Genomic DNA, 26,444 nt, shown 5'->3' with positions numbered 1-26,444 from the left:
AGCAGAGAACGCTGGTCACACTTACTCGCACAAAGTTTTTGTTTTCGCACCAGTTTCTCGGGAGTTCTGGATAAAAATGACTAGCTGCGTGCCAGCGCAGCAGCAAAAGGACCAGGAGCAGTTGCTGAGGGAACTGGCCGATAGCAGCGACGAGATGGAAGACCCGGACGATCCGGACCAAGACAAGCAGCAGTTGGTTGAACCGACGTTCTCTTTTTCGGTGTGTATACAACAAGCGACTATTTTTATTGCGGACTGATAAGTAGCGCCTGCTGCCTTTCCAATTCGCAGAACAGCAACACCTGCTGGGTATGCAATGGCTATTATGGGCCCAACTTTGGGGAGCCTTTGTGCGGCGCGTGCCATGCCTTTCTCTACAACGCCCAGCGGGCTGAGGAGCTTCTGACGGAGCTCTCCGACGACGAGGACTCTGGAAACGACGAGCCGCCCTTTAAAGACAAGCAGGAGGACGAGGAGACAGAGAACGATGTGGACATAATGGGATTCGAGGATCTGGAGGATCCCCAACCACCGCCCGTCCCACTGCACCCAAATCAGCAGCCAGCGCCGGAAGCGCAGGATCAACAGCCAGCCCAACCAGTTCTCGATCTGCCCCAGCAAGCGCCTGAAGCGGCGCCACCAAGACGCGAATCTCCAGAGCGTGACATTGAGCACGAGCGTGCCGTCAATCCCTTTCTGCTGCCTATAAAGCGCCCACGGGCCATGGCTCCACTGGCCCTACCCCACTATGTGCACGAATTGGCCGATGGACGGGCCCGAGTCCATGAATACAACGCCGCCAGCGGAAGTGGAGCGAGTGGCAGCAGCAGAAACATTGTCAACATAATTCCTGTCGAGGTGATGCTGAAGATATTTGCCTATCTGGACGACATGTCGCTGTGGATGGCAAGTGAGGTGTGCAAGCAATGGCACGATATTGTGGGCAAGAACACGGCTCAGAGCATGTGGAAGGCGTACATCAAGCAGCGCTGGCCGCTGTTCGAGAGCTTGGCCGATAATCCCAACTGGTACCGATTGTATGGAGCGCTGATGTCCTCCTGCTTCTGCCGCACCTGTCTGATCGAGATGAACGGACGGGGTCAGGGGGCGCAGCAGGCAGACCAACAGCTGGACGAACGGGAGCCGGGCAATGTGATGCGCAACAACTTCCTACGCGGCGAGGCCAATCTGCTGAACAGCTACGATTCGGAAGGAATTTCGGCAATACCGCTGGATCGACAAAATAACTATTGGCAAGCCACGATCCTTGGGCCTCCGGGCAGTCCGTACGAGGGCGGAAAGTTCTTCCTGTTCATCTACTTTCCCGAGCGCTACCCAATGACGCCGCCGACAGTCAGATTCCTAACGAAGATCCTGCACCCAAACGTCTCGCGCCACGGCGACGTGGGCATCGACATCTTCCAGCAGCACAACTGGTCGCTGGCGCTGAATGTGGCCAAGGTTTTGCTGTCGGTGCAGAGCCTTTTGACCGATCCGTACACCGAGGTCTGCATGGAGCCAGAGCTTGGCTACATCTATGAGCACGAGCGCGAGCGGTTTGAGCAACTGGTGCGTTCATGGACCTGGAAGTACGCCATGTTCGAGTTGATCGCACCGCGCTAGGAGATTAAAAACCCTCGAGGACATTGGACTGAAAGTTGGAAACTACCCCTCTTTACGTTGTAACTACATATGTCTGTGTATTTAGCTTAGTTGTGCCATCCGGATTGTTTATTTTGGCCTTCCTCTCACTATTTCCGCGCCCCAGGTCACAACATAGTCGAAATTACTTAACCTAATAATAAACGTATGCTTTAAGTTACGAGCTGTGTCGCCTCATTTTGTCCAGGACACCTTGGGGATGTCAAAGTGCTCGGTGAGAGTATCCAGGTGCTCGTTAAACTTTTCTACGCGCTCCTTGTGGGTTGTTTGTGCCTTGTCCATGATCCGTTTGTTTCGCATCTTTTCTTGCTGCTTCTTACTGGCCAATTCCGCCTTGGTAAGCTTGCGTTCGTATCCGCTGGTGCCGGACGACGTCGTGGAACCCACCTCCGCCAATTGCTGCTCTACGTACGACTTTTGGAGCTCCTTCTCTTTGTCCTTGCTCTTGTGCTTCTTTTTTTTCTTCTTAAGATCCGAGTCGTTCTTAAGTTTGAGCTTGCCCTTGGCCACGCATGCGTACTCGTCGGACATGGTTAAGGTGATTATTTTGTTAGAGAAATTCAACAAAAACAACTGGTGCAAGTTTTCCTTTTTTTTTTATAAACAGGGAAGTCTAGAGGTGGCATTCTCATGGTTGCCACGAAAAAAATCGATTACTTTTCCGAATATCTATGTAAAATAAAATGTAAGATAAATCTGTATAGATTTTATTACACATTTATCTACATATTTCTTACATTTGACTTAAGTTAACAAATTTGTTACCAAGTGCCTATATAACGCCATCGTAAAAGAGCAGATGTTTGAACTTCTACGAACTTGTTCCATTCTATAATCAAAATACAGCGTAAAATCACTTGTTGATAATTAAGCGTACCATTGTTGATTTATTTTACGATGATAAGGTTATTTTAATATTTTTGCTGTGCATAATCTGTTTCGTTAAATAAATCACAACTTGATCGGAGGCTTTCAGTCTAAGCTGTTATTTAAAGGCATTAGGATGGGTCTAGCTACCGGTTTATTTTTAATAGTATCCGTACTACTTGTTTCCAGCTACGAGGCTGCAGTTGTCAGGGGGGTCTTTAAGGATCCAGCACATCCTGGAAAGTGTGTTGTTGATGGTTTGATCCTTGAAAAAGGTCAAGGTGCGCGCCACCCAAAAAGGTGCGAGCGAGTTGTGTGTGAAGACAATAGCAATGCGCAGATCCAATCGTAAGTTACAGGCATAGTTCGTCAATTCTTTTTAACGAAAGCCAATTAATTAATTTTATCTAGATGTGGTTCTGTTGGACTTCTTCCTGGTCAAAAATTCGGAGAATACATATCGCCAAACGGTGATTATCCGGCCTGCTGCGAGCGCAAGATTATTAATAAATGATTAACTGATTTTTAAAAGATATACAAATTTATATTTTAATCTATTGAAAAAGTTCGAGAGACTTAAAGGCTTTCCGAAAAATTATTTACCTGACAAGTTGACGTGTTCCCTTGCAATATGAAAAGTGTACATTAACAACCTGTCAATAAAATGCTGCGCTTGTCTAGTTAATTATTCATTTTTTATTGGCCAAGCTAAAAATTAATTTTTTATGGCACGACTACCTGCCGCTATATAGGGTTTATTAAGCCATAGAATAGGATGTACACTTCAGTCCTCGTTGCGAATTCAATTCCGAGTACCGTGAAGACGTTAAGATTACTTCATCTTAAGGTTTATTTTTGTTGGTCGTCGTTTTTCTTTTTAGTTGTTTAGATGTCCCGGACGAAGTGAAAAGTGAAGCCGTCGAATGTGAAATTTTCAGCATGTTGTTATCTATAAGAAAAACAAATATATATTTATAAACTTAGACAGAATGGTCTTAACAAAAAATCAATTATGATATTCAGATTTATCAGTAATTAAATCTGATCTATCACTAATGTTTATTTACTTTTTAATGAGCGGTACTGATTATTGCCACAATAAAGAGAGAGGTCGGAAAACATTAATCGTCGATTAGATGCCGATTCATTATTGTATACACGATTCAGAACTTAACTGATAAGCAGACTAAGCTTCAGAGTTTGCTAGAATGTTTGATATGTTTTTAGTGGTGGTTCTGTTTCACTAGCATTAAGATGCGTCTGGCTACCGGAATTTTTATAGTTGTCGCCGTGTTCCTATTCGCTGTCTCCGAAACAGCTGAAATGAGAGGAACATTCAGCTCTCCAGACCATCCAGGAAAATGTGTGTTTCAAGACCTTATCTTAAGCCCAGGTGAGAAGGCGACTTCCCAAAGCTGTATACTAGTTATCTGCGAAGAAGAAAGTTTTGCAGTAATCCAAACGTGAGCCTGATCTAGAAATATATATATACATTTTAAACACAGAAACAAAATAATTTACCTATAGTTGCGGTTCTTTTGGGACTCCCATTGGTACCACACTTGGAAGGCAAACAGCAGCAAGAGCCGAACATCCCGAGTGCTGTGCCCGTGAGATGATTAACGCGTGATGCTAAATTATAAGAATTGTGTAAACCGTAAATAAATACGTATGTGTATTTTCTGAAATAAATTTTTCATCCAGTTTCATTTCTCACATTTCTAATAATCATCTTTAAATTCGGTAGAGCAATTATACTACACGTAGGACAATGGTAAATACTTGGAAGATATTTCTGTTTTCGGATGCAAACAAATTAATCTTTGAAAAGTTGGAAATAATTATACAAATTTGAACTTAGAGGCTATTTGTTTATTGTGTGGATTAGAACATGGCACTAGGTGGCCAAATTTTTCGAATCTGAGTTTCAGTATGCGTTCTGATTTAAAAAAGATGAGATGTGTCGGGAAAATCTCTATGCTAATCTTTCTCTTTTTAATTATGTTGCCTGGCTTCGAGGCGGGGGAGTTTATAAAAACCTAGCGCATCCCGGAAAATGTGTTGCCCATGGATATGTTTTAAAAGCGAGTGAGCAGGTTACTTCCAAATCGTGTATGCTCATAAGTTGTTCTGAGAAAAGCTTAGCGACCATATACATGTGAGTTTACAGAAAAATGATAGACGTTATTATATACATTATTACCTAAATGATTTTGCTTACATAAAGATGTATTTCTGATGGATTTCCCATCGGTACCAAATTTGGGAGACAAATAGCACCGCGTGCCGATTATACCGAGTGCTGTGTCCGTGAGATGATCAACGCGTAATGGCATCAAAAATATGTTTAATTGCGAAAGCGTTTAAATTACTTTGCAGTGCTGTTGAGTTAATTAAAAATTAAATCGATAATGCTTCAAAAGAATATATATTTTAAAAGGAGTGTTTTTTAAGCTCTCTGAATGCACATTGCACATTTGAGGGCGTGAAAAACTTAAAGTTAGAATGGTTAATGAAAAAATGAAAAAAACAAAACCAAACGGTGATTATCCGGCCTGCTGCGAGCGCCATATTTACGAGGTGTGTTCAAAAAGTATCGCGAATTTTGTGTTTTTTCAAAAAATATTTATTTATTCATGAATATCTATTTTGTCCCCTTCAACGGTTTTTCCAATTTTCGAAGCACTTCAAAAAATCATTTTTTTTATCTTCTTAAGCTCCTCTTTCGATGCCGTCTTTATCTCGTCAAGCGTAGCGTAACGTCGTCCTTTCATGGGCCTCTTCAATTTAGGAAACAAGAAAATGTCACAGGGGGCCAGATCTGGGGAATACGGAGGCTGCGGCATCATTAGTGTGTTGTTTTTGTTGTTATCCTTACTACTTGTTTCGAGCTATAAGGCTACAGTTCTCAGGTCTTTAAGGATCCAGCACATCCTGGAAAGTGTGTTGTTGATGGCTTGATCCTTGAAAAAGGTTAAAGTGCGCGCCACCCAAAAAGGTGCGAGCGAGTTAACGAAATCCAATTAATTTATTTTATTAAATCTAGATGTCTAGATGTCACCCTGTTCAACTTGATCTCAAAGAATCCTTTGGACGCTGCATATCACCAAACGGTGATATGGCCTGCTTCGAACGCCGAATTTTTACATTGACAAGTTGACATGTTTCCCCACAATATAAAAAGTGTAAATTAACAACCGGTCAATAAAATTAAGCGATTGTCTAGTTAGTTATTAATTTTTTTATGACTCCACTACATGCCGATATACAAGCTTTAAGTGAACAAATTTGTTATCAAGTGCCTTGTATACAAGAGCAGGTGTTTGAACTTCTACGAACTTGTTCCATTCTATAATCAAAATACAACGTAAAAACACTTGTTGATAATTAAGCGTAGCATTGCTGATTTATTTTGTGATGATACGCTTTTTTCAATATTTTTGCTATGCCTAACCTGTTCCGCTAAATAAATCACAACTTCGTCGGAGGCTTTCGGTCTAAGCTGCTATTTGAAGGCATTAGGATGGGTCTAGGTACTGGTTTATTTTTACTAGTATTAGTACTACTTGTTTCCAGCTACGAGGCTGCAGTTGGCTTTGGGTTCTATAAACATCCAGCACACCCTGGAAAGTGTGTTATTGATGGCAAAATCCTTAAAAAAGGTGAAATTGCTAGATACTCACGCGGCTGCGGGAATGTTAATTGTTTCGCCAATAGCTGGGCGTCGACCGTAACGTAAGTTACAGGCATAGTACGTCAATTCTTTTTAACGAAAGCCAATTAATTAATTTTATTAAGTTTAGATGTGGTGTGTATGGACTTAGTCGCGGTGAAAGATTCGGAAAGTACATAGCACCAAACGCTGATTATCCGGATTGCTGCGAGCGCGAGATTTTTGATAGAAATAATAAAAAAAAAAAAAGATTAAAAAAAAATAAGCCAACATTAACAACGGACCTACCCTACCCTAGTACCCGGTAGCGGATCGATAAGTAGAATAAGTTCAGTCCCAACTTTTATTCCGAAGATCACGTCTTGATATTAAATTCTAGCCGTTCAATAACTTGAAAATTAACTTCTAGTTAATTATTTATTTTTTATTGGCCTTGTCAAAAATTAATTTTTTATGGCTCGACTACCTGCCGATATATAAGTTTATTAAGCCATACAATAGGGTGTGCACTTCAGTCCTCGTTGCGAGTTCAATTCTGATATACGGTTCAATAGGTACGGTTTATTTTTGTTGGTCATTCGTAGGGTATACAGGAACCCCGATCGCCCTGGACATTTTACAATTAAAGGGATTGAAGTTATGAATCGAGGCCAAAGTGTAACTCACCCAGAAAGATGTGAAGAAATGTTGTGCCTGTATTTGCTCTAAAATACCCTATAAAAGTACAATATATTTAGATGTCACGGCCGAATAAAGTTAGGAAAAGTAAAGCCGCGAATGTAAAAATTCCATCTAAAAGAAAAAAAAATAAAATTTATAAACTCAGACAGAAAAAAATCAATTACTGCCTTTACATTTATGATTAATTAAATTTGATCTATCACTAATGTAACACTTGTTAAAAAGCTTAATGAACATATAAGTTTTCAATGATCAGAGAACTTTAATCGACGATTATGTGTGGGTTCAATATTGTATACACGTTTCAGAACTTAACTGATAAGCAAACTAAGCTTCAGAGATTGCTAGAATCAGTGCAGACTCTTAAACAGCTTAAATGAGAGGAACCTTGAGCGATCCAGACCATCCAGAAAAATGCGTGTATAAAGACCTTATCATAAGCCCAGGTGAGGAGGCGACTACCCAAGCATATGAACTAGTTATCTGTGAAGAAAAAAGTTTTGCAATAATCCAATCGTGAGCCTGACCTAAAAATAGTTAGAGTATTTTTCATCCAGTTTCATTTCTCACATTTCTAATAATCATCTATAAATTCGGTAAAGCAATTATACTACACATAAACCAATGGTAAGAACTTGGAAGATATTTCTGATTTTGGATGCAAACAAATTAATCTTTGAAAAGTTGGAAATAATTATACAAATCTGAATTTAGGGGCTATTTGTTCATTGTGTAGATTAGAAAATGACACTAGGTGGCAAAATTTTTCCAATCTGAGTTTCAGTATGAGTTCTGATTTAAAAAAGATGAGACCTGTCGGGAAAATCTCTATGCTAATCTTTCTCTTTTTAATTATGTTACCTGGCTTCAAGGCGGGGGTTGCGGGCGGAATTTTTAATGACCCAGCACATCCCGGAAAGTGTGTTGTCTATGGATATGTTTTAAAAGCTGGTGAGCAGGTTACTTCCGAATCGTGTATGCAGTACAGTTGTTTTGAGAATAGCTTAGTGGAGATCTTATCGTAAGTTGACGCAGAAATTATTTACATTATTACTTAAATGATTTTGCTTACATAAAGATGTCCTTCTGCTGGATCCCCCATCGGTACCAAATTTGGAAGACAAAAATCACCGAATGCCGATTATCCAGACTGCTGTGAACGCGAGGTGATCAACGCATAAAGGCAATAAAAATATTTTTAAATTCGAAAAATAACTTAATTCAAAATTAAATCGATACCGTTTCAAAAGACTATATATATTTTGAAGAAGTGTTTTTTTAACGTGTTATGTTCGGAGTCCGGAGAGCTAAAGCTTTCTGTATGGGATTACCTGTGCAGATTTGAGAGCGTAAAAAACTTAAAGTTACAATGATTAAAAAATCTCTGCTCAAAGTTAAAAAAAAAAATTACAATTAAAGTATTATTTGCCATACGTAATTTTATGGCTTTTAGGCCCCATGCATCGCATAAGGGTTAGACTACAAGCTCTTTTGCTGTTTCTTTCGCACTTATTCAAAAACACCCCCTCACTCACACTCATGGGAGGTATTGTTAACGGACTGCCCGACCCGACAGACTACCTTATACCTATTCTACCATGGGTGGAAATTGCGGCTGTGCTCGCGAACTTGTTCGCATTCCGCCATTCAGGTCCAGTTCAAATCCAACGGACGACGGAACCACACACCGTGTGTGCTGTGCTCGCTCGAGGCGCGTCTGTAAATATTTTAAAATTGAAAACACATTCATAAATGGTCCAGGCCGAAACACTGCGAGAAATTCCAGCCGCGAAGTGATTTCGAATGAGTGGTTTCAAAGTGACCAGTGCGAGCCAAAGTCGTGTTTTTGGCCATACACAAAGTATTAAAAATCATAACAAAAGCATTTCAGAAAAAAGTGTTAAAAAATTATTTACAAAAAGTTGAAAGCGCGAAGGTGAAAATTCTGCTCACTCTCTTTCTGTTACTCGGCCACTCTCTCTCTTTTTCTGGCGGAAACTAACGGTTTTGACAAGAAGAAGTACCGTAAAAGCTCGCTCACCTCGCACATGCGTGTGCGTGTGAGAGTGTGGGTGCCAGCCTGAGAGTGTCTGTGTGCTCGTGTTAGCATCCTGTAGCAAGTTCTTCACTCAAGGATAACAGTCGTAAAAGCACAACAATGTAATGAACAATATCAGAAAATATCATCATCATCATCATCGTCATTCTCATGGCGAGCGAAAATATTACAATTTAATCTGATTGGGTGTGTGTGTCTCGCAGGCTCTCTCGGCTCACAAACTTTAATGTCCTTCTTTGTCACTTAGTTTTATGCGACAGTCGCCGTCGAATGCGACAATACGAGGGCATTTGCATACGATTTACGGTTCCCGTAGCCTCCAAAAAGGACAATCCTACGGGTTAAGTCCTTTAGGATGCTGCGGTTCCCCCTCCTTGAGCACAAGCACACACACACACATGCAGCTAGCCAAGGGCATGTAACAGGTAAAACAACACAATTGACACCTGTCTCGCTCTGTATTTCCGACGTTCTCTCGCTCTCCGGGCCTCCTTTGCGGAAGGTCCCGTAATACTCGTTCCGTCAATAACAACAGTTGCCACAAAGAGCCATTTCAATGTCATGAAATGAAGTTAGGTTCGGGTTAAGTGAAATAAATATAGAGTTTTTAGAGTAACCGAAACGAAAGCCCAACAAAAAATAAAGATTAGTAGTATAAATTTGTTTGATTTCAATAAAGATTTATTATAAAATTTAAAAACAATTTTTTCTTATCTTCCCTTTCTGGAACTTTAAAATTAAATTTAATGCTATAGAGCTTTACCAAATATTTAAATAGCAGAACATCCTTAATTTTGAAATGTACAACTTCTGCCAGCACATGTTGTTCTACACTTTGTCCTGTTTGTTTAATCCCTTTTTGAATGTCCAAAGTTTAATGGCGAAGGGAGGGGCGAAGGGGTTTTGAAAAGTCGCCAACTTTTTCATTACTGTTGCACATCAAGTTGAAGTTTGTCGTATGCTGGATGACCTTTATGCAAAACGGGTCCAGTCACATCCTCCCCGCAGGACTCGAGCTCCCCGCTTCCTGACGCTTCCAATGCTGTGCATTATTAAGCGCCAGCTTTTGTATTATTCAGCACACACATGATGTCTGTGTTTGGACTGTGTAATAAAAGGCATGCATTATTCATGCAAAGGCTTCACTGTGGTCAGCCAGTTTTTCCCGCAGTTCTTATTGAAAAGCCATTAGTGAAATTCCTGCGATGCTCATTGCGCCGACGCGGCGTATACGCAATCTGGCATTGAGATAATATTTATTCGCGGGGGCCCGCCAGGTGGGCAGAGATTTGCATTAATATGGACGGAACAATACTGGCCATAATCATTACGAATGCAGATAAGTGGGGGCCATAATGCCAGGCAGTTTGGCCTAATTAAAGAAGAGAGAGGGCAAGTGAGTGGAAAGCAGGCAAAACAAAGGCCAAGATTGCCTTGTGGTGATGCGTGAATTTTTTGTGTAACAACAGCAAAATAAAGAAAAAACAACATTGGCAACATTTCGTGGTCGTTTTCAGCGAGTTGATTCCGTTTTTGTTTGTGTTTGCCTTGCCGGAGCACGCGTGTGTCTACGTTACCTTGGACAAGAATAAACCATCCAAACATCCTGCAGCATCCAAGCATCCAAGCATCCGAGCATCCATCTACTTGCCCATTGTGGTTGTTCTTGGCTCTTTTCCACGGCGCGGCCCCACGTTTATCCTCATCTCTTGCGAATCCTTGGCGCAGCAGATTCTAGTTGGTGGCCTACTCTGAAGGTGAGTGCAAACATTCGCTCCCCGCCCGTTTGCTCAATCGATTATTCCCTAACTGTGCTCAAACCTAAATAAGCCAAAAAATCGCTTAAAAGCGAAATGTAAAATTCATTTTCATTCGGTTCGAGCAAAAAATCGAACGCATAATAAAAATTTCAATGAAAACGCCCACATCACCAAATTATTCAATGAATGTGTTTTTTATTCGACACAGATAAATTATTTTATTTGCTTGTAGCGGTTGTCAGTCAGATAATCGATTTTTTGGTGAAAATGTTTACAATGGGGCGATAATGATAATAATCAAAACTCTTTCATTTACAAACGGTGGTTAACACAATCGGTTTTTGTTATAGCATTTTGTAATAACATTTACATAATAAAAATCCTTAAGTATTTTATTTAACTTAAACTATTTTTTTTCTCTGTAAGCCTGCTGGCTATTTCCATAGCAAAAATTTCCGTTTGTCTAAAAAGGAATAGTGCTTTAAGCGATGACGAAGGCAAGCCAGATACAAACAGCGGAAAATGTCAATAAACTTTTCGATTTGTGTCACGTCGGCGTTTCTGCAATATACGTGGATAAACGAGCTTCTAAAGCTGAGATTGAGGTGGCTCACGCCCCTAACACGCCCATAAATATAGACACTCTACAGACAGGGCGTGGCATGATGGGCGTATAATGAAAACAGTTTGTTATAATTAGGCAGCAGTGACCGGCTATTAGTGAAAACTAGTTACTTGCTAATGGCCACAATGTTGCCTAGTTTTGTGCGCTTGGAGGGCAAACGGGTCGTATACGTTATTACCTTTCAAAGAATAATTTGAAACTCGTTTCACTGCTCACCAAGTGTGTGCAAATAAATAGCTTACGTTTTCTGTGTAAACAACTTCAAGGAATCGAAAAGAACAAGTCATCGAATTCCGTTTGGTAGGGTAAACTATTACTTTATTTTAGAGCTCCCTCGTAAACTAGTTCAAGATGTATCAATATTCTCACATACTGGAGTTTGCATTTTAGTGCACCTGTTGCGAGAAACGGGTATCAGAGCTGGAAAATCAAATGTTTGAGCAACAACTAAGTGCAAGTCTCAATCGATATTAACCAGATAAGTCCCTTGATTTCCGATAACAGTTGATAGCCTCCAAAATACACGGATTGCGAACGGTGTAATAGCATTTTCCGTCCCTCCTGGCACATCCGGGGTTATCTTTAATGGGGCAGGGCTTATCGCAGTGTTGCGCGGCAACAACAGCTTTTAGTAGTAAGATACACTTTAAGTTGAAAGGTAATATCGACTTTTTCGTTGTTTACCCAATGAAAGCAGCCAGAGAAGGTTCATCTGTTGTACTGACCTACTAGTTGACTAAGTTTTGACTGTGAAATTGCCATGACTAATCAACCAAATATAATATTCAGTCAAGCATAAAAAGTACTCATCGATTGTATTTTTATAACGAAGCATACATACCTATTGAATTCTATCCCGGGAGTAGCAAACGAGCAGATGGGTCAGAGGATGTCTCCTTCATAATTCATGGCGAACATTACGTTTCGACTACTACAAATCATGGCGAATAAAAATTCGCCCGACTACAGAAACATTTTTATGGCAACCATCTTTGCCAACAGCTCGTAAAACAAGAGCAACAGTCCGCAGTGCTTTACTCTCATAATTTATTTTGCATACACACTCCAACTCGCCGGAGCAACAAGGATACACTCCTTGCAAACACACATGAGCGAGCATTGGGGGAAAATTCAATTTCAGAGGATATTTTTGGGGACCGCAACATCATTCTGTAGAAAAAAAATATAAAAAGCATTGAGTACAATAAATAATATATATATTTCCCTTTCCAACAACGGAAAATGAAATAAAATCGTGTGAGGTTAGGAAAACAACAGTTTACTCGTTAGAGCAGTGACAATTTGACAACTATTTTGACGGCATAAAAACTTTTGTTTCCTGCGAAAAAAAACATATTCGAAAATTTGATTTATGGCGATTATGTATACACAAAGCTAATGTTGATTGACATTTATAAATTGTAGTACGTTTTTAGGTCATAATGTGGCATTGATTGGGATTTTTTTTTAAAGTCTTCTTATGCTAGTCGTGTAATGGTAATATTATAATATACGTTTTAATTTTTTTTTTGGTTCATAAATATCTTATAAATATATGTGCTTGGCAGGCGAAAAGGAATTTTACTGCATAAGGAACAAAATTCAATTTCGTGTGCTGGCTTTTCTGAGTCGCGGCCCCTTTTTTTTTGGCCAAAGACACCGCGTGAAAACTGATGAATAAATAAAGTTCGGCTGTAGTTCGCCATCGGAGCAGTTTAAGATTTTGCCAGCCCACGTGGATGTGTAAAGAGGAGCTGGATGAGGAGGAGGGGGCGGGTGGGTTGGCTGGTGGGTTTGCATATTTTAAGCTGCTCCTTTGCACCTTTTACATTTTGTATGCCGTGTGGCGGGCGAATTTGAGTTTGAGCCGCCGACCGACCGACTGCCCCTGGACCTTCGTTTTTCGCATCCTGCGCCGACTTTTATTTCAGTTTCCGTTTATGTACACATTTGTAGCCCGGCCAACATCACCTTCACCTTTCGCACACACACACACACACACACACTACCAGCTGGCTGCGAGAGGTCACCACCGTTCCCTGCCAATTTATAAATGCTGTATGTACATGTGTTTTCACAAGGCTTTAACTTTGGCCCGGCCCGCAAAAAGTGTAATATTCAGTTTTTATGCTGAGCCCGGCGCTTCTCGCGTGCGACTGAAAACCATCTGCGGTCTCTGTACAGTGCACACTCGCTTACACACTCGCACACACACTAGCACACACATTGGCACTCACATTTCTCGAAAGTTTCGAGGCCCCATGGTCAAGTTTCGGTTGGTCAAACAAAGAAAGCCCGATTTCTTTGCCCAGTGACCAGTCCTTGCCGAATCGGAACTTTTGTGGCGTGTTTTTCGGTCCTCTCCATTCGTATTTGGGTTAATGGCACCACCACACACACACACATTTCCTCATTTTCCATCTGAGGCATTTGTGACCTTTGATAAGCCTACGCTAATTTTAGTGGAAAACCTACAAATGGTGTGCGTGTAAGTTAAAATTAAATCCGCTGCTAATACACAGCGTCGCCGGAATTAATTAGTTTCAGTTAAATGCGTTTAACACGGCCATCAAATCAGTTTCTGTGTTGCGGATTAGCTAAGTGCCTCTTATTGGGCTAATACGCAACTGGATTAGAGATGCTAAATTGAATATATAATCGTGAAGTCATTAGTTTCAATCATAAGTTGGAGAAGCCTTAAACAGGCTGGATTTTTTATTAATCAATAAAATTGATTGATTTATTAACCAATTATATATGCACATAAAATCCCTCTTTTATTCCTAGTTTTTAAAATTAAAGTGTATAAGTCCTTAAACTCACTTCGCATCTCTGGCACTAAATGTTGATTTGATGGTTGTAAATCGAATTGAATAATTAAGCAGCTTGCTGCTGGGAACAACTGTCCATCGGCAATCGATCACATAATTGAGATGCGACTTTGATTGCATCGCACGCTGTGGAAAATCACAGAGCGGGGGAAAAATCCAGGCCTCGGGAGGGGGACGAGTGGATAGGATAGAGGATAAAGGGGTCAGATGGCAATTGGCCTTAAACCGAGGTGGCTGTGAATTGGGAGCAACTGTCGAGGTCGTCACATTTGACCCGCAATGCAGGCAGCCAGGGCTTAATCTGCCCCACAGTCGCATTCAAATGTCAATTAGTGTTGTTGCTGTGGTTTCAATTTCTCCACGCTGCCCTTTTATCTTTCCGGCTTCGACTGCCCACTTTCCCAATCCCCCGGGAAGCCATCGGCATCGAGCATTTGAAGGCCGAGGTGGAAGGGCCGCATCCGGATCCTTGGCCAGCGGTCAATAAATCTGGCCCAGAACGAGTCCCTTGCAAGCAGCCTGGCAAAAACCCATAAACAGTTTAGCTGGCTGGGCTCAAAATTATGACCCCGAGTGCATTGAATAATAAACAAACTTATGCATTACGACCATAAACTGAAGAGCTGTAAAATTAACATAATTCAAGTGGGTAAAATTGATTTATTCGACAAGTGCCTTGACTGCTTAACCAATTTTGACATAATACGCTGGCTGCAAATGACTTAATTCGGAACTAAACATCTTCCAGCAAGAAATTTTAATCGCAATCAGTGTTCCGGTTGCAGCAATCCGGATAGTCATCGTCCCAGTTCAAGTAATCAGTGTAGAGACAACCCTCCGGTGGCTCCTTTTTATCGCATCTAAAATAAAATGTATTTACAAGATGTTCTAGAAAAAGAACAGCAGAAATATTCCTCTAAACGTTTGTGATTTTGGTGATGGTGAAAGTGTAAGTAATCTTCTTGAAGGAATGTTTCTAACTTTCGCTGGTTGGATGAATCATACATAAAATATTATAGTCTTAATACTTACGTGGAGAGCATGCCATAGCCATCCCCAACGCAGAAAACTGTGGTGCAGGGCAGGTTCTTCAAGCGGAATGACTCTCCAGTTTTGAGCAGCACCATCGAAGATCCAATGTCGAGTACACAGCGATCCGGGAAAGCTGCGTTTGAATCTCCTGCTTAAGTGTTTTCGAACTCTTTTATTTCAACTCACCGGAATCCCCGTAGTTGTTTAGGGAAAAATCTGCAAATGCCTGCCAAAAAACTAGACTCCAGATGAGTAAGAACACAATGAAAGTATTCGGGGTTAACGACATGCTAAAGGTTGTTCGATACGAGTTCAATGAATTTCTATGAATGGGGAGCCATCGGCCTGCCTAGTTGCAAACGAGGATGCGTCTGCAGCAATCCGGATAGGGAAGTTCTGGACTCAAGTGGCCACTGTAGTGGCAAGGAGGCGACGCGACCGTCACTCCGCAGCTGCCAAGGGGAAATCAGATTTGCATTTCTACCTACTGGTGGTGCGGAAACTCACCTGTGGAAAACCACCCGTCCGTTGAGTCCGCACACGATTTTGCGGCACTCGTGCGTGGTGTCCTTGATGCTGACCCCCGGATTCAGGACGAGTCCCTCGTTGATGGTGCACTTACCGGGATGTCCTGCGGAGGAAAGTTGCCGGTGGAATTTCGCCTGCCATCTGCGGTTATCTTCACTCACTCGGATCGCTGTAGATTCCCTCGCATTCGGCAGACTGACTCGCGATTAAAAGGCTCCCAAAGAGCGTGACTGCAAGGAAAAGTGAGTAGGCTGCCATGTGTAACCCAAAATGTTACTTTGCCAAGTAGTTTTTCAGAGGAAAGTATTGTTTTACAATTGTTTTGAAAAGCTACTTCGATATCGTTTACCATTTGATAAGTGTAAGCTATTAATTTTAAACGTTATTGCACTTTAATTTCATGTCACAGCATTCGGGAAATTCAGCCTTTATGTTCACATAACCATCATGTTCACAGCCCTTTGGGGGGTGTTCTTCTTCGCAGCTAGGTGTTTCAATTAGTTGGATATTTGAAGTTCAATTAATAAGTAATGGGTATTGACTTACTTGTAAACCAAGGCCCAGCCATTCCGGCCGCACTCAATTTGGGCGCACTTTGTGGGATGACGAACTGAATTGCCGCTCTCGACGATCTCATCTCCCGCGGGGCCTTTAAGAACACACTTGTTGGGATGTTCTATAATATTCAATAATTTTTTTTGAGTAATTAAAAATAATAAAGAAATAGGTCTTAATCCCAAAAATCAAGCAATACCAGTGATATCTATTTTATTTTTCCTACCCCTTACCATCATCTGCAAGTATTTCATAGTTAAAATTGGCTGCCAAAATGACGTGAATCATTATAATCATTAGTGGCAGGATAGCAAGGGCTCGGGATTGCGGCATCCTGTCTGTGTTTGTGTTCGTGTCGCTGGTGTATTTCAGGAAATTTGACTAAAAGATTCGATTTTCTGTGCTGTCTGCCTGTAAAGTGCCCGGCTTGCCTCGATGCCGATTCCGTATGCGCATTTTAATTAAAATCCAGCCAGACAGGCGGCTGGGAAATATACGAGTGTATGTATATGGCCAGGACGAAGGGAGGATATGCTGATGAAGTTATCGAATATGTTAATGCAGTTATTTGCAGCTGCATTCAGCTTGTGTCATCTGTTGATGTTGTTGCATAATTCGATTAAGTGCGACTGTCTCCGGTGCCCTTTGCCCTTTGCCCCTTGCCCTTTATTCTCCTTCTCTCCTCTCTTCGCCGGGTAAATGCAAATGTTGGTTTATTTGCCCGTCTGTCTTGTGTAAATTGTGATTGTTCGTGTGGCACTCAGCAGGTCGACCCTAATCCATTCGGAGCAATGCCACCCAGAAGGCAGACAAATTTGTGGTCCACCTAATTGATGCCGCTGTGTGTACCCACCACACACATCTCGTTTGGGTCACCCACAGTATTGAGCCAAGAACGAGCAAATGCGATTCTAGCCGGTGTGTTGTTTTGATTACCTCTGGCCCAGCTGACTGCCTGACTGACTGGCTGACCAATTAGCCAGCGACCTCCATTGTTCGCCAGTTGAAATTAATTGAATCGAGTGGCCTCAGCTGGGCTCGAAATATGCACTTCAATGAACTCATCTCGACCCCAGAGGTTGGCTAATTAACCGACCCACTCGAAGCTTAAATAAACACAGGCACAATGTGCCAGCCACAACACGTTAATTCGAGGAGGAAACAAAGTGTTTAAGGCGTTCTATTCCTGGCAAACTTAAGATATTTAAGTATTTATTTACTTGACACGCCTTAATGTTTGGCTCAGGTCGTTTTATTCCAGGTGATAATACATAATTCAAGTGCTTTGAATAAAATCCCAAAGCAAAAGCTATGCAAATATGGGTGTAATATACACAGGTCAGGACCTAAATTAAAATATATATACAATTAAATAAATTTAAATTCAAAAACAATGTATACAATTTAAGTTCAATTGAAAATGTATTATCAGCTTCAGTTGACAAGCAAATTAACGACTTTGCCAATATTTTCGCTGGCCGATGGATTTGTCCGTGGCTTCCTTCTTTAAATCTTAGCCAGATTCGAATGACATGATTATTCTTCATGGCAAAATGGTATTATTTGGTAGACTATTGAACCAAGTTTGGACTTAAATATATTTTTAAATTCCCTAAAATAACCCGTGAACACAATTATTCCATTTACCTAACTTTTTCATTCCGTTCTGTACACCTGAGCAATCGAATTCCTGTTTCCGCTTTGGCATAAATAAAGGCCGAAAATATTTGGATCGATAGAGCAATAGGGCCATCTACACACGCACTTGGCCGAGGTATTTGCATATATAGGGAATCAACACGTATACGCCGGCATAAATAACAAATTGGCCAGGTGAAGGCATTATTCGTTGGGTCGGGATTGGATTCGATGGAGGTGTCCAAATAAGGGTCAAATGGCCGGTCAACTTTTGGCCTGGCGGCCTCTATTTTTTCAGGGGATCGGAGGTGACCGACCGTTCAAGTTTTTCCTCTTTTTTTTTTGTTTTTGGGTCCTGAGGGTAGAGATTGGTATCGAGGCTCGGAGTTTTGTGTGAATTTCTGTTTCCTTTTTTATGGACGCACATAAAAGCACACATCATTATAATTTCAATGATATTAAAGAACATATCAAACAAAGTGAATGAGATACAGGCGAAATGCTTCATTTTTATTGCTCTACTTTTTCGACTTGTGCCTGGCATTATGTTTTCGACGCTTTTAATTTTTGTGACGCCCGCTGACCTCAGGTGCTCACCTGTTCACCTGCCCACCTGCTCACCTGTTCGCCTGCCCACCTGAGCACACACTCGCACCCAAATTGCTTCCTGTCCCAGACTCCCAGTGAAATGTCTGCGTTAAAAGGCCAACGGCCATGTGTTTTATTCGGCATTTATTTACGTTCGCCGGCAGCGAAAGCCCCCCGCCCAAAATAAAAGGGCGAGAAATATATGCGATACAAGGAATGCTTTTAAGCAAAGTCATTCATCCAAACACACGTATATTTTTACGGCTGCCTACATATCTTTGTGTATTTGTAATTCTAGCTTTCCCCGTATTTATAGTCGAGGAAACAGATATGACTGAGGCGCAGGCATGAGCAACCTGAAGGTCAGGCACATGTTTGTTATATAAAGGTTTCCTTTTAGCTTTCACTTAAAAGAAAGTCATTTTACCTTACACAAAATCGGATAAGAATATTCCGTCACATTAACTTTGAACAGTTTTTATTTTAGCTACGCCGTGCATAATGTTGTTGAATATTTTTCATTCAAAATAATTCAGAAAGAAATCTGGTATTTGGTTATTTTCATTCATATTAAGTATACGCACTGTTTTCGATCTCAATTTAATTTCCAAAAAATACAATGTTACAATAATTGGCCAGACGTACAGTGTGTTGCCCGTATTTTATATATATATAATTGCATTGCAAAATTGAAATATTCAATAGCGTTACGCTCAACTGAATAATTCATGCCCCAAAAATAAACCGAGGAAAAACAACGAAAATTTCAAACACACGCACGCACACTGAGTGAGTGAAGTGCAGTAAACAAAACTTTCGAATCCAGCTATTTATGCTGGATAACAGCAAAATCCTATTTAGTCAGTCAAGTTGCTATCCCTCAGTTTATATATACAACCTTATACACTGGAAGAATCTGATTCAAAAGGTTAGCTAAAGAGAAGAAAATATACAAGAAAAGTGACAGAATTTTAAAACTTCGAAATTGAAATCACAATTTGCTTAACAATTTTTTTTGTGTGCATATTTAATAGTCAAATCAACTGCAGCGTCCACTGCAAACGACCTTGAAAATTCTAAAATTGAGTCAATTGTTGTTGCTGCTGGTGGCTTCCCAGTTTGTTTGTTCATCCTGTTGTAGTTGCAGCCATTGTTTCTGACAGCTCCTACACACTGAGTTATTAAAATTTGCTTTTGCAATTGCAGTCTATAAACCGCTTAGCCTTTGTTTCACTTCGAGCAGCACTCGAAACGCTCTCGAAAACAGATCTCTGTTTTGTGTCCAAAAAACGCAGTGGCAACAGCTGAGAGGAATCCAATTATAAACAATTCGAGAGCTGTGAAAAGGGAGAATGGAAATGCACTTTTCAGCTATAAATAATAATTTCTTGGGTTCAACATTTTTGGAGCAAAGAATTCTCTTCGGTAGACGAAGAAATCAAGATGCTACTTAATAAATATTGATAAATTATTCTTTTGTTTTACTTACAGGTGAGTACTTTTTATGGATTTTGGTTCTACTGGAGTTTGATCTGGCAAGTAAAATTATATTTATGGCATAACTTATTCAGGGCTATTATTGCTAACTCGATTTGCTAGAAGAAAATGTAATCCGTTTCCCTTTAATTAATAAATGCGAATGGAGTTACAATTGGGGTTCTTTAATCTATTCCCCAAAAAGTTACACCGTGGCCCTAACCTTCGTAATTGTTTTAGGGAATTATTATCAGGGATCAAAGGGATATCAAGTCGCTGTAAGTCGCAGGATAATGGACTTGTGGCTGCTCGCCTGTGTGAGTGTGACCGAACAGCTCGGATTAACCCAGACCCGGGAATTTATCCTTGGCATTTAACAATGCTTGACTTGCCCTGCCACTCTCTTGTTTTTACTGCTGTTGTTGGAAACCGCGAAACTGCGCTTGTTGAATTATTTAAGACACACAAGTGCGCACCAGCGAACAGAACGCCCACCACCCACCAGCCACCGCCCACTTCCACCACCCACTTTCATCCACTGCCACCCAGCATCAAGTACAAGGATAATGCCAAGCAGATAAAAGTGGCCGCAATGTAGCATACATTAAGGCGTCGGTGGCGACGCCGCCACTAAAGTCCTCTTTGGCAGCGGCAGCTTGATTATGTCTCGGGACTCGAGACTCGCGACTCGAGACCCGAGTCACTCCGCACAAAAAGAAATTAATTAATTTTTAAGCGTAATTAAATGCAAAGCAGCACTCGGCGGGGCGCCACCCGCCACCCGCCCCTTTATCCTTCCTTCTTTGCCGCCTGGCTGCACTGAAAATAATTAGTATTCATAATGTAATTAGCTTAGCTTGTTATGATTTGATTAGCATTTAATTTCAGTCGGCTGTCTAGGAAAATTATGGATAACTGTCTTGCCGTTAAGGAAAGCAAAACATTGGGGTTGTGTTTAGAAATGGAAGAGATAAGGTTTTAAGCCTTGAATTCAAAATAAAAGTTTTGAATTTAAAAATAAAACCGATTGATTTATAGATGTGAATATTTATTTTATTTGGCTCATTGACCATTTCATATATAACTATTCCCCAGCTATATTTTTCTCAATTTTACTTTCCCCCACTAACCTTGAGTTTTTTACATCCGAATTTGTGGCAAGTGCAGGTCGACTTGGCTTTGTTTTGCTGGCCATGAAGGCGCAAGGCTAACAAGTGGGCGGGCAAGGACGCGAAGGATGCGCGCCAGTAATAATTTTCGGGCCTCGAACATTTCTCGAAGGAAGCGATTTCTTTGAAATGAATTTCGAGCCTCCCTCGCCGAGCGTTTCTCCTTCACGCAATTAAAAATTCCACTTGAAAACGGGCCCCCAAAAAAAAAAGGTTATCCACTCGAGCGCAGTTAATGGGCTTCGAGTTCGGTTTCAGTGGGATTTCATTTTATTTATTTTTTCTCTGCTTTCTGTTGTACTTTGTTTGCTGTGGCCCTGCGAATGATTGGCAAAGGGCCGAGTGCCCCAAGGTGGCTGGAACTTTGTCTGCCGCTGACTTTTGCATGTAGGCTGGACTTTCAACGCCCATGAGGAACCCACGAGGAAGGACGAAAGAGACGGGAGAAATAAGGAACTTAGTGGGGAGGTCAGGAGATCAGGTCCCATACGAGACCCCTGAGAAACCCGAGAAAAATCGAGGGGCAACAATGGGGCTCAGCAGACTCTGCTGATTCACATTCAATTTTGATGTCTCGTTTCGCCCGATTCGGCCGCCTTTGCTCAATTTCACTTTTATGTGTGTAGTCATCAGCTAAATGCCTTCCCAATACACGATACACGTAGTATATACCAATCTGGGCTGTTTGTTTGGCGTGTACATATGTATTTATATAGACAACGTGCTCGTGCCGATTTGTTGGTTATTTTTAGGCGCCTGCACACAAAAAAACAAAACAAAACAAAGACTAAGCCAAATTCAAACAAAGCGAAACGAAACAATTACGCGCCATAGGCTCTCAGGAACTGTCAGTAGTTGGCTAATGGACTCAAATCCCAATCGATCTAAAATGTTTTAGCTATGAGTTTCGCTGTGCTCACAAAGATTAGCCGCACTTGCAAACTATGAAAAATACATCCCTCCGAGGCAATCAATAAACCATTTTATTTGTAATTCCTTTACAACTATTAAATAACAATATTTCTTAATATTTCATATAACTTTAAAAGGGAAGCGAAATCATAAAAAATAATCTAAAACTAATTGACAAAGAATCTAGCAGATGGAATTCAGTTTAATTATACTTTGTATTTAATATAATAATTAAATTCCGTTTGACTTTCCCAATCCGGGAATGAATTTCCAAGCTGCGAATAAAAATCAGTGAAAATATTTATTTAATGGTTTTTTATTGCTGACCATGAGCATTGCCCAACCACATATTGATCGTATAAATATTTGCCTTTTCCATTAATTGTTTTCTATTTAAGTTAAACAAGCCAAAGGAGAAACGATTCCAATATGAATTAAGGCATGTCAATATGGTCGGGGCATCCAGAGAAAAGATATATCTAGCTGTGCATCCCCTCCCCCTCACTCTCCCCCCTCCTTATGGCCACATCCCATGTGCCGTTATTCGTTCGTGGCCCAGTTCATTAATGGACGGGCCAACTGCATCGACACCTCCCTTTCGACCAGGCCACACAATTCAATTAAATTTATGCCAATGCCAATGTCCGTGTGCTGCTGGCCTTTCAGTGTGTGTTTGTTTTTCCCTCTGCGAGTGTGTGTGTGTGTGTGTGTCGTGCCTGATGGCTCACACGTATGTCAATAGCTGTTTTAAGTTAATTAATCAAAGCTGAGCCAATTTTTGCCAAACCGTTTCCACATTGCGGTCTGCGAAATGATGCGGTTGCCGCTTTGGATTCCCTACCTCAAATGCACTAACCATTTCAGTTGAACCCTACAATGCAATTATTTATAGGTTAAACAAATAATTAGTTACTAAATATAGTAGATTTTCCTCTCCATCAATTATTTATACTGTACTCTTCCACGATTTCCCCTTGGATTAGAATATATAGCCCGTCTGCCGCTTGACATCTTCTTCCCGCTTCCTTTTGGGAAATTTCCTTTGTATTTTTCAGCTTTTGGACATAAATCGAACTTTTGTAATTTAAACGCCATTACTTTTCCAATTTCGTAAACAATTTGGCTTATTTTAACATGCTTCTCTGTTGTTTTAGCTGCTCGCCAATGATGATGATATTTACACTGGTATTTGTTGAATGCTTGTGTTTGGTTTGGGTTTTCGCTTTGGTTGCGTTCAAGGTAAACGCTCAAATAGTTTGCACTACGGATAAAAATGTTTTCCTCCTTTGAATCAAGTTTAATTAGCCTTGATTTTGCTCTAATCACTTTTGAAGGTTGAAGTGCAAAATATGGTAAACATATATAGCTCGCTTTCTGTTTTATTACTTTGCCGCTAAGGTAATTTCTCAAAACGTAAAAAGGAATATATGCCGAGTGTACTCATTGGTATTTTTGAGTTAATTTCGTTTCGGCTGCGGCACGTGGCATGCCCCACTAATTGCCACTTGAGCGTGGAATCCCAGAACTGCGACCGGGTCAAAGCCGAGTCCATTGTCGGGCCTTGGCAGCCAAAAAAAAAGAGGAGGAAAAATAAGAAAAAATCAAATTCACACATTCACACGCAGAGCACAAATGTGCGACAAAAGGGGAGGGGGAGGGGTTAGTGGGGAGGGAGGGGCGCGGCGACACAATTGTCCTTACAAGGACACACAGCTGCCACGTCAACGTCTTAGCCAAGGGCTGAACTGCTGCTGCTGCTGCTTTTTCTGCCTTCACGGCTGCTGGGAAATATTGATCCGTTCTCCTCGCCTTTTTTTTTGCTCTCGGTTTTTTAAACTGTTCAACCTGGCCAGGTGGGCCAGCGAGGCGTGGCATTTATGAATTGTGTGGCGCGTGTTTGTCCCCCTGTCCACGCTGCGTATACGCGATGTGTATCGATTGTGTCTGATGCGAGGCGTTGAGAGTGATTCCTGACTCAAATAAGTTGCAGGTCACAAATTACAGTTTGCCCTCGCAAAACATCCCATTTTATTGGTACTTTTTTCTGGGGGAGAGGAACACTGCTACTGCAACAGTTTCCTGTGCTCTCAATGTCATCGACATTCAACGCAATTATGGCAAATTTCCGCCGTCTCCCCAAAGGCAAAAGTTCAATTTCGTATTCAATTTGCGATTTCCACCGAGCACTGTGATAGCAAATTGCCAATGCCAGAGCCCAAACAATTTGAATGTGCATGAACGTGTGTTTGTTTGGGTGTTAGTGTGTTTTGGTGTGTGTGTATGTGTGCTTTTATCGCCATCGCCTGTGACTTTCCCGCCTGCAGGCTGGCACCTGTATAGACAGGACAACGATAGCACACTAACACCAACACAAGCACACAAAGCCCGTCAGCAAGGTGAAACAGGACAACAGGTGAAGCTGGTGAAATGGCGAACTGGCGAACAGGTGAGCCGCTCGTGGCCCTTCGATTGCATCGACAAAAAGCCGTCGACGGCAACGGCAACGTGTCGAGCATAAGTAATGTTTATTTTTTATGTATATTTTATACATATTTCCGCTCTTTTCGGGGGCTACATGCATGTAAAACACGGCGCAAAGGAAGCAGAGGAACAGCACTTTTGCAAACACGAAAAATCCAAAAACAAAAAAAAATGAAAAGTAAAGAGAACACGTCGATTAAGAGTGCTGGAATTTTAGAAGGAATATTTGACAGGATATTTGAAAAATATGGAAGAGGCTTTTACGAGCTTTGCTTTATCGCGATGTCTTAAATTAGCCTGATATACCGAAGTATTTTTCTCTTTCAGTGAAGACAAAGTTAAAAATACATGGGGCTTTTAAGAACAATTCACCAACAGCATATTAACTTCTGTTTTCTAGGTTTATGCTCAAATAAAAGACAGTCATAAATAAGATAAGAGAACAGCTTATCCATTTAAATTTTAAATACTTTAAGCCTGCTCAGTTTTAAGGTTTTAAGTTTAATTCAGTCTTTTATATTTTCCACAAAAACTGACATAAAAGGCAACACGTTGCATTCTTTGCCTTCGACAACTGTCCATTCGTTTATTTTACAGACAATTTTTATTTCCCTGGGATTTTTCGGAGATTTCAAGGAATTCCTTGTAATTAATCGGCCTCCTCTGTCTCTCCATTGTCTTTTCTTGGCCTTCCCAATTGTGGGTCAACTGCCCAAGGCTGTGGACCCAAATTATCGCCGTGTTATGGCAAGGGGGCGGAGGGACAGTGGGCGGGGCAGTGGGCGGCACGTTCGTTGACCGGATGTGTGGCTGCATGCGTTGGGTGGACTGGCAAATGGACCATGGACCATGGACACGTGCCGAAGGACAGATGGCAGCGGCAGATGGAAATGCCATTTCAATAATTTATGCCAAACAATAAGGGGAAATAAATTTAAATGGATCTTAAAAAGCATCTGCCATTCCTTATGCATGCTTAATAGCCAAGAAAATTTGCGAGAGCGCCAGCGGCTCCAAAGGCTCCAGGTGATGGACGCCCACATCCAAACTGAGGCCCAAACTCACATCACTCATACGCCACGTGCAACGCTCTCCTGTCTGTCTGTCTCTCAGTCTGTCAGTCAGTCTCCCCAGCTCTGTTTTTAATTAAAAAATGTAAATGTAAAACCTGCGAACTTGGCATGCTCACGTGAAAAAAGAGCTTAAGACGCGTTGCACGTAATAAATATAATTTTTTGTTTCGTAATGAAGTCTACTCTAATTAAGACTTCAAATTATAGAGGCCAAGTAAAGATTTATGGAAAAATAGCTACCTTCCAGTTGCAAAACCAAGTAAACAAAATTGTTAGATGAAAATTGGTCCATTATTGGATTACATCGAATTGCCATAATTTCGTTTCGACTTAATGAGTAAAGATTGCTAGAGGCAAGCTTCCCAATTCACAGATAAACTAGGAAATTCTTTTGCTAAACTGGTTGGCTGTGTATGTAAATGCAATAATTTGCCAGTGATTTGCCAGAAATCAGGCCATTTATCAATTGTAAGAAACTTGCATGCGAACACGGACCCAAATACTCGATGCTCCCCAAAGTATGCTATGAAAAATTGCACCGAAAATTGTTGCACGGAGGAATGGAAATGGAAAGGCAGCGGCAATCGAGCGTGGAAACCACAGACAAGAAGGGAAATTGAGACAGGGACAGACCGAGAAAATGCCATTGTTTGGGTGCAAGTGCACGTCCTTTTTTTTGTGTGCGAGTATCTGTGAGCAGCAAATCAAATTAAGCTATCAGATAACCGTGTAAACTCTGCCAAGCAATTGCAGCCAGCAGAGGCTGGAATTTTACCTTGATATTCGGCACAAACGCAGGACACACGTTCACATATACCAATGAATGGCAGTATG

General features: G+C 41.2%; 7 protein-coding genes and 1 long non-coding RNA gene across 11 annotated transcripts in view; 4 read left to right on the top strand and 4 right to left on the bottom strand.

Annotated features, from left to right (window-relative positions):
• Positions 1-8: 8 nt before the first annotated feature.
• LOC108101275 lies at positions 9-1,822 on the top strand. Its single transcript, XM_017205563.2, has 2 exons — positions 9-220; positions 292-1,822. Exons 1-2 carry the CDS (start codon positions 77-79, stop codon positions 1,621-1,623), a joined length of 1,476 nt encoding a protein of 491 aa, XP_017061052.1. The 5' UTR covers positions 9-76; the 3' UTR covers positions 1,624-1,822.
• On the bottom strand, positions 1,698-2,289 carry LOC108101279 (protein FAM32A-like). Its single transcript, XM_017205572.2, has one exon. The coding sequence runs from the start codon at positions 2,191-2,193 to the stop codon at positions 1,837-1,839; it is 357 nt and encodes a 118-aa protein (XP_017061061.1). The 5' UTR covers positions 2,194-2,289; the 3' UTR covers positions 1,698-1,836.
• A 337-nt stretch (positions 2,290-2,626) lies between these two features.
• On the top strand, positions 2,627-3,214 carry LOC108101257. Its single transcript, XM_043207915.1, has 2 exons — positions 2,627-2,877; positions 2,941-3,214. The coding sequence occupies exons 1-2, from the start codon at positions 2,666-2,668 to the stop codon at positions 3,041-3,043; spliced, it is 315 nt and encodes a 104-aa protein (XP_043063850.1). The 5' UTR covers positions 2,627-2,665; the 3' UTR covers positions 3,044-3,214.
• A 3,308-nt stretch (positions 3,215-6,522) lies between these two features.
• Positions 6,523-8,139, top strand: LOC108101258. 2 transcript variants are annotated; one of them, XR_001772064.2, is made up of 3 exons: positions 6,523-6,756; positions 7,756-7,904; positions 7,962-8,139. It is a non-coding gene; the product is annotated as an uncharacterized LOC108101258 (long non-coding RNA). The 2 variants fall into 2 exon arrangements; XR_001772063.1 differs by lacking the exon at positions 6,523-6,756 and having other exon boundaries at positions 7,355-7,904.
• A 515-nt stretch (positions 8,140-8,654) lies between these two features.
• The window catches only part of LOC108101320 (flocculation protein FLO11), a 40,664-nt gene continuing 22,874 nt past the window's right edge, over positions 8,655-26,444 (top strand). The window contains exons 1-2 of the mRNA XM_017205627.2: positions 8,655-8,819; positions 10,412-10,699. The gene's annotated coding sequence lies outside the window, so the exon portion shown is untranslated. The remainder of the gene's footprint in view (positions 8,820-10,411; positions 10,700-26,444) is intronic.
• LOC108101323 lies at positions 11,619-12,064 on the bottom strand. The gene is made up of 3 exons (XM_017205632.2): positions 12,012-12,064; positions 11,803-11,952; positions 11,619-11,747 (listed from the first exon to the last, which is right to left on the bottom strand). Exons 1-3 carry the CDS (start codon positions 12,037-12,039, stop codon positions 11,674-11,676), a joined length of 252 nt encoding a protein of 83 aa, XP_017061121.1. The 5' UTR covers positions 12,040-12,064; the 3' UTR covers positions 11,619-11,673.
• LOC108101321 lies at positions 14,799-15,487 on the bottom strand. The gene is made up of 3 exons (XM_017205628.2): positions 15,377-15,487; positions 15,191-15,323; positions 14,799-15,018 (listed from the first exon to the last, which is right to left on the bottom strand). Exons 1-3 carry the CDS (start codon positions 15,477-15,479, stop codon positions 14,916-14,918), a joined length of 339 nt encoding a protein of 112 aa, XP_017061117.1. The 5' UTR covers positions 15,480-15,487; the 3' UTR covers positions 14,799-14,915.
• On the bottom strand, positions 15,529-16,681 carry LOC108101322. 3 transcript variants are annotated; one of them, XM_017205631.2, is made up of 6 exons: positions 16,507-16,681; positions 16,265-16,394; positions 16,068-16,202; positions 15,880-15,994; positions 15,698-15,821; positions 15,529-15,642 (listed from the first exon to the last, which is right to left on the bottom strand). In XM_017205631.2, the coding sequence occupies exons 4-6, from the start codon at positions 15,974-15,976 to the stop codon at positions 15,540-15,542; spliced, it is 324 nt and encodes a 107-aa protein (XP_017061120.1). In that variant the 5' UTR covers positions 15,977-15,994; positions 16,068-16,202; positions 16,265-16,394; positions 16,507-16,681; the 3' UTR covers positions 15,529-15,539. The 3 variants fall into 3 exon arrangements, with proteins under 3 accessions (XP_017061120.1, XP_017061119.1, XP_017061118.1); XM_017205630.2 differs by having other exon boundaries at positions 15,880-16,202; XM_017205629.1 differs by lacking the exons at positions 15,529-15,642; positions 15,698-15,821 and having other exon boundaries at positions 15,975-16,202.

The sequence above is a fragment of the Drosophila ficusphila genome, unplaced genomic scaffold (genome assembly GCF_018152265.1).
Source record: "Drosophila ficusphila isolate 14025-0441.05 unplaced genomic scaffold, ASM1815226v1 contig_412, whole genome shotgun sequence".
In the NCBI taxonomy this organism is placed as follows: domain Eukaryota; kingdom Metazoa; phylum Arthropoda; class Insecta; order Diptera; family Drosophilidae; genus Drosophila; species Drosophila ficusphila.
This window is presented reverse-complemented; position numbering and strand designations above follow the sequence as displayed.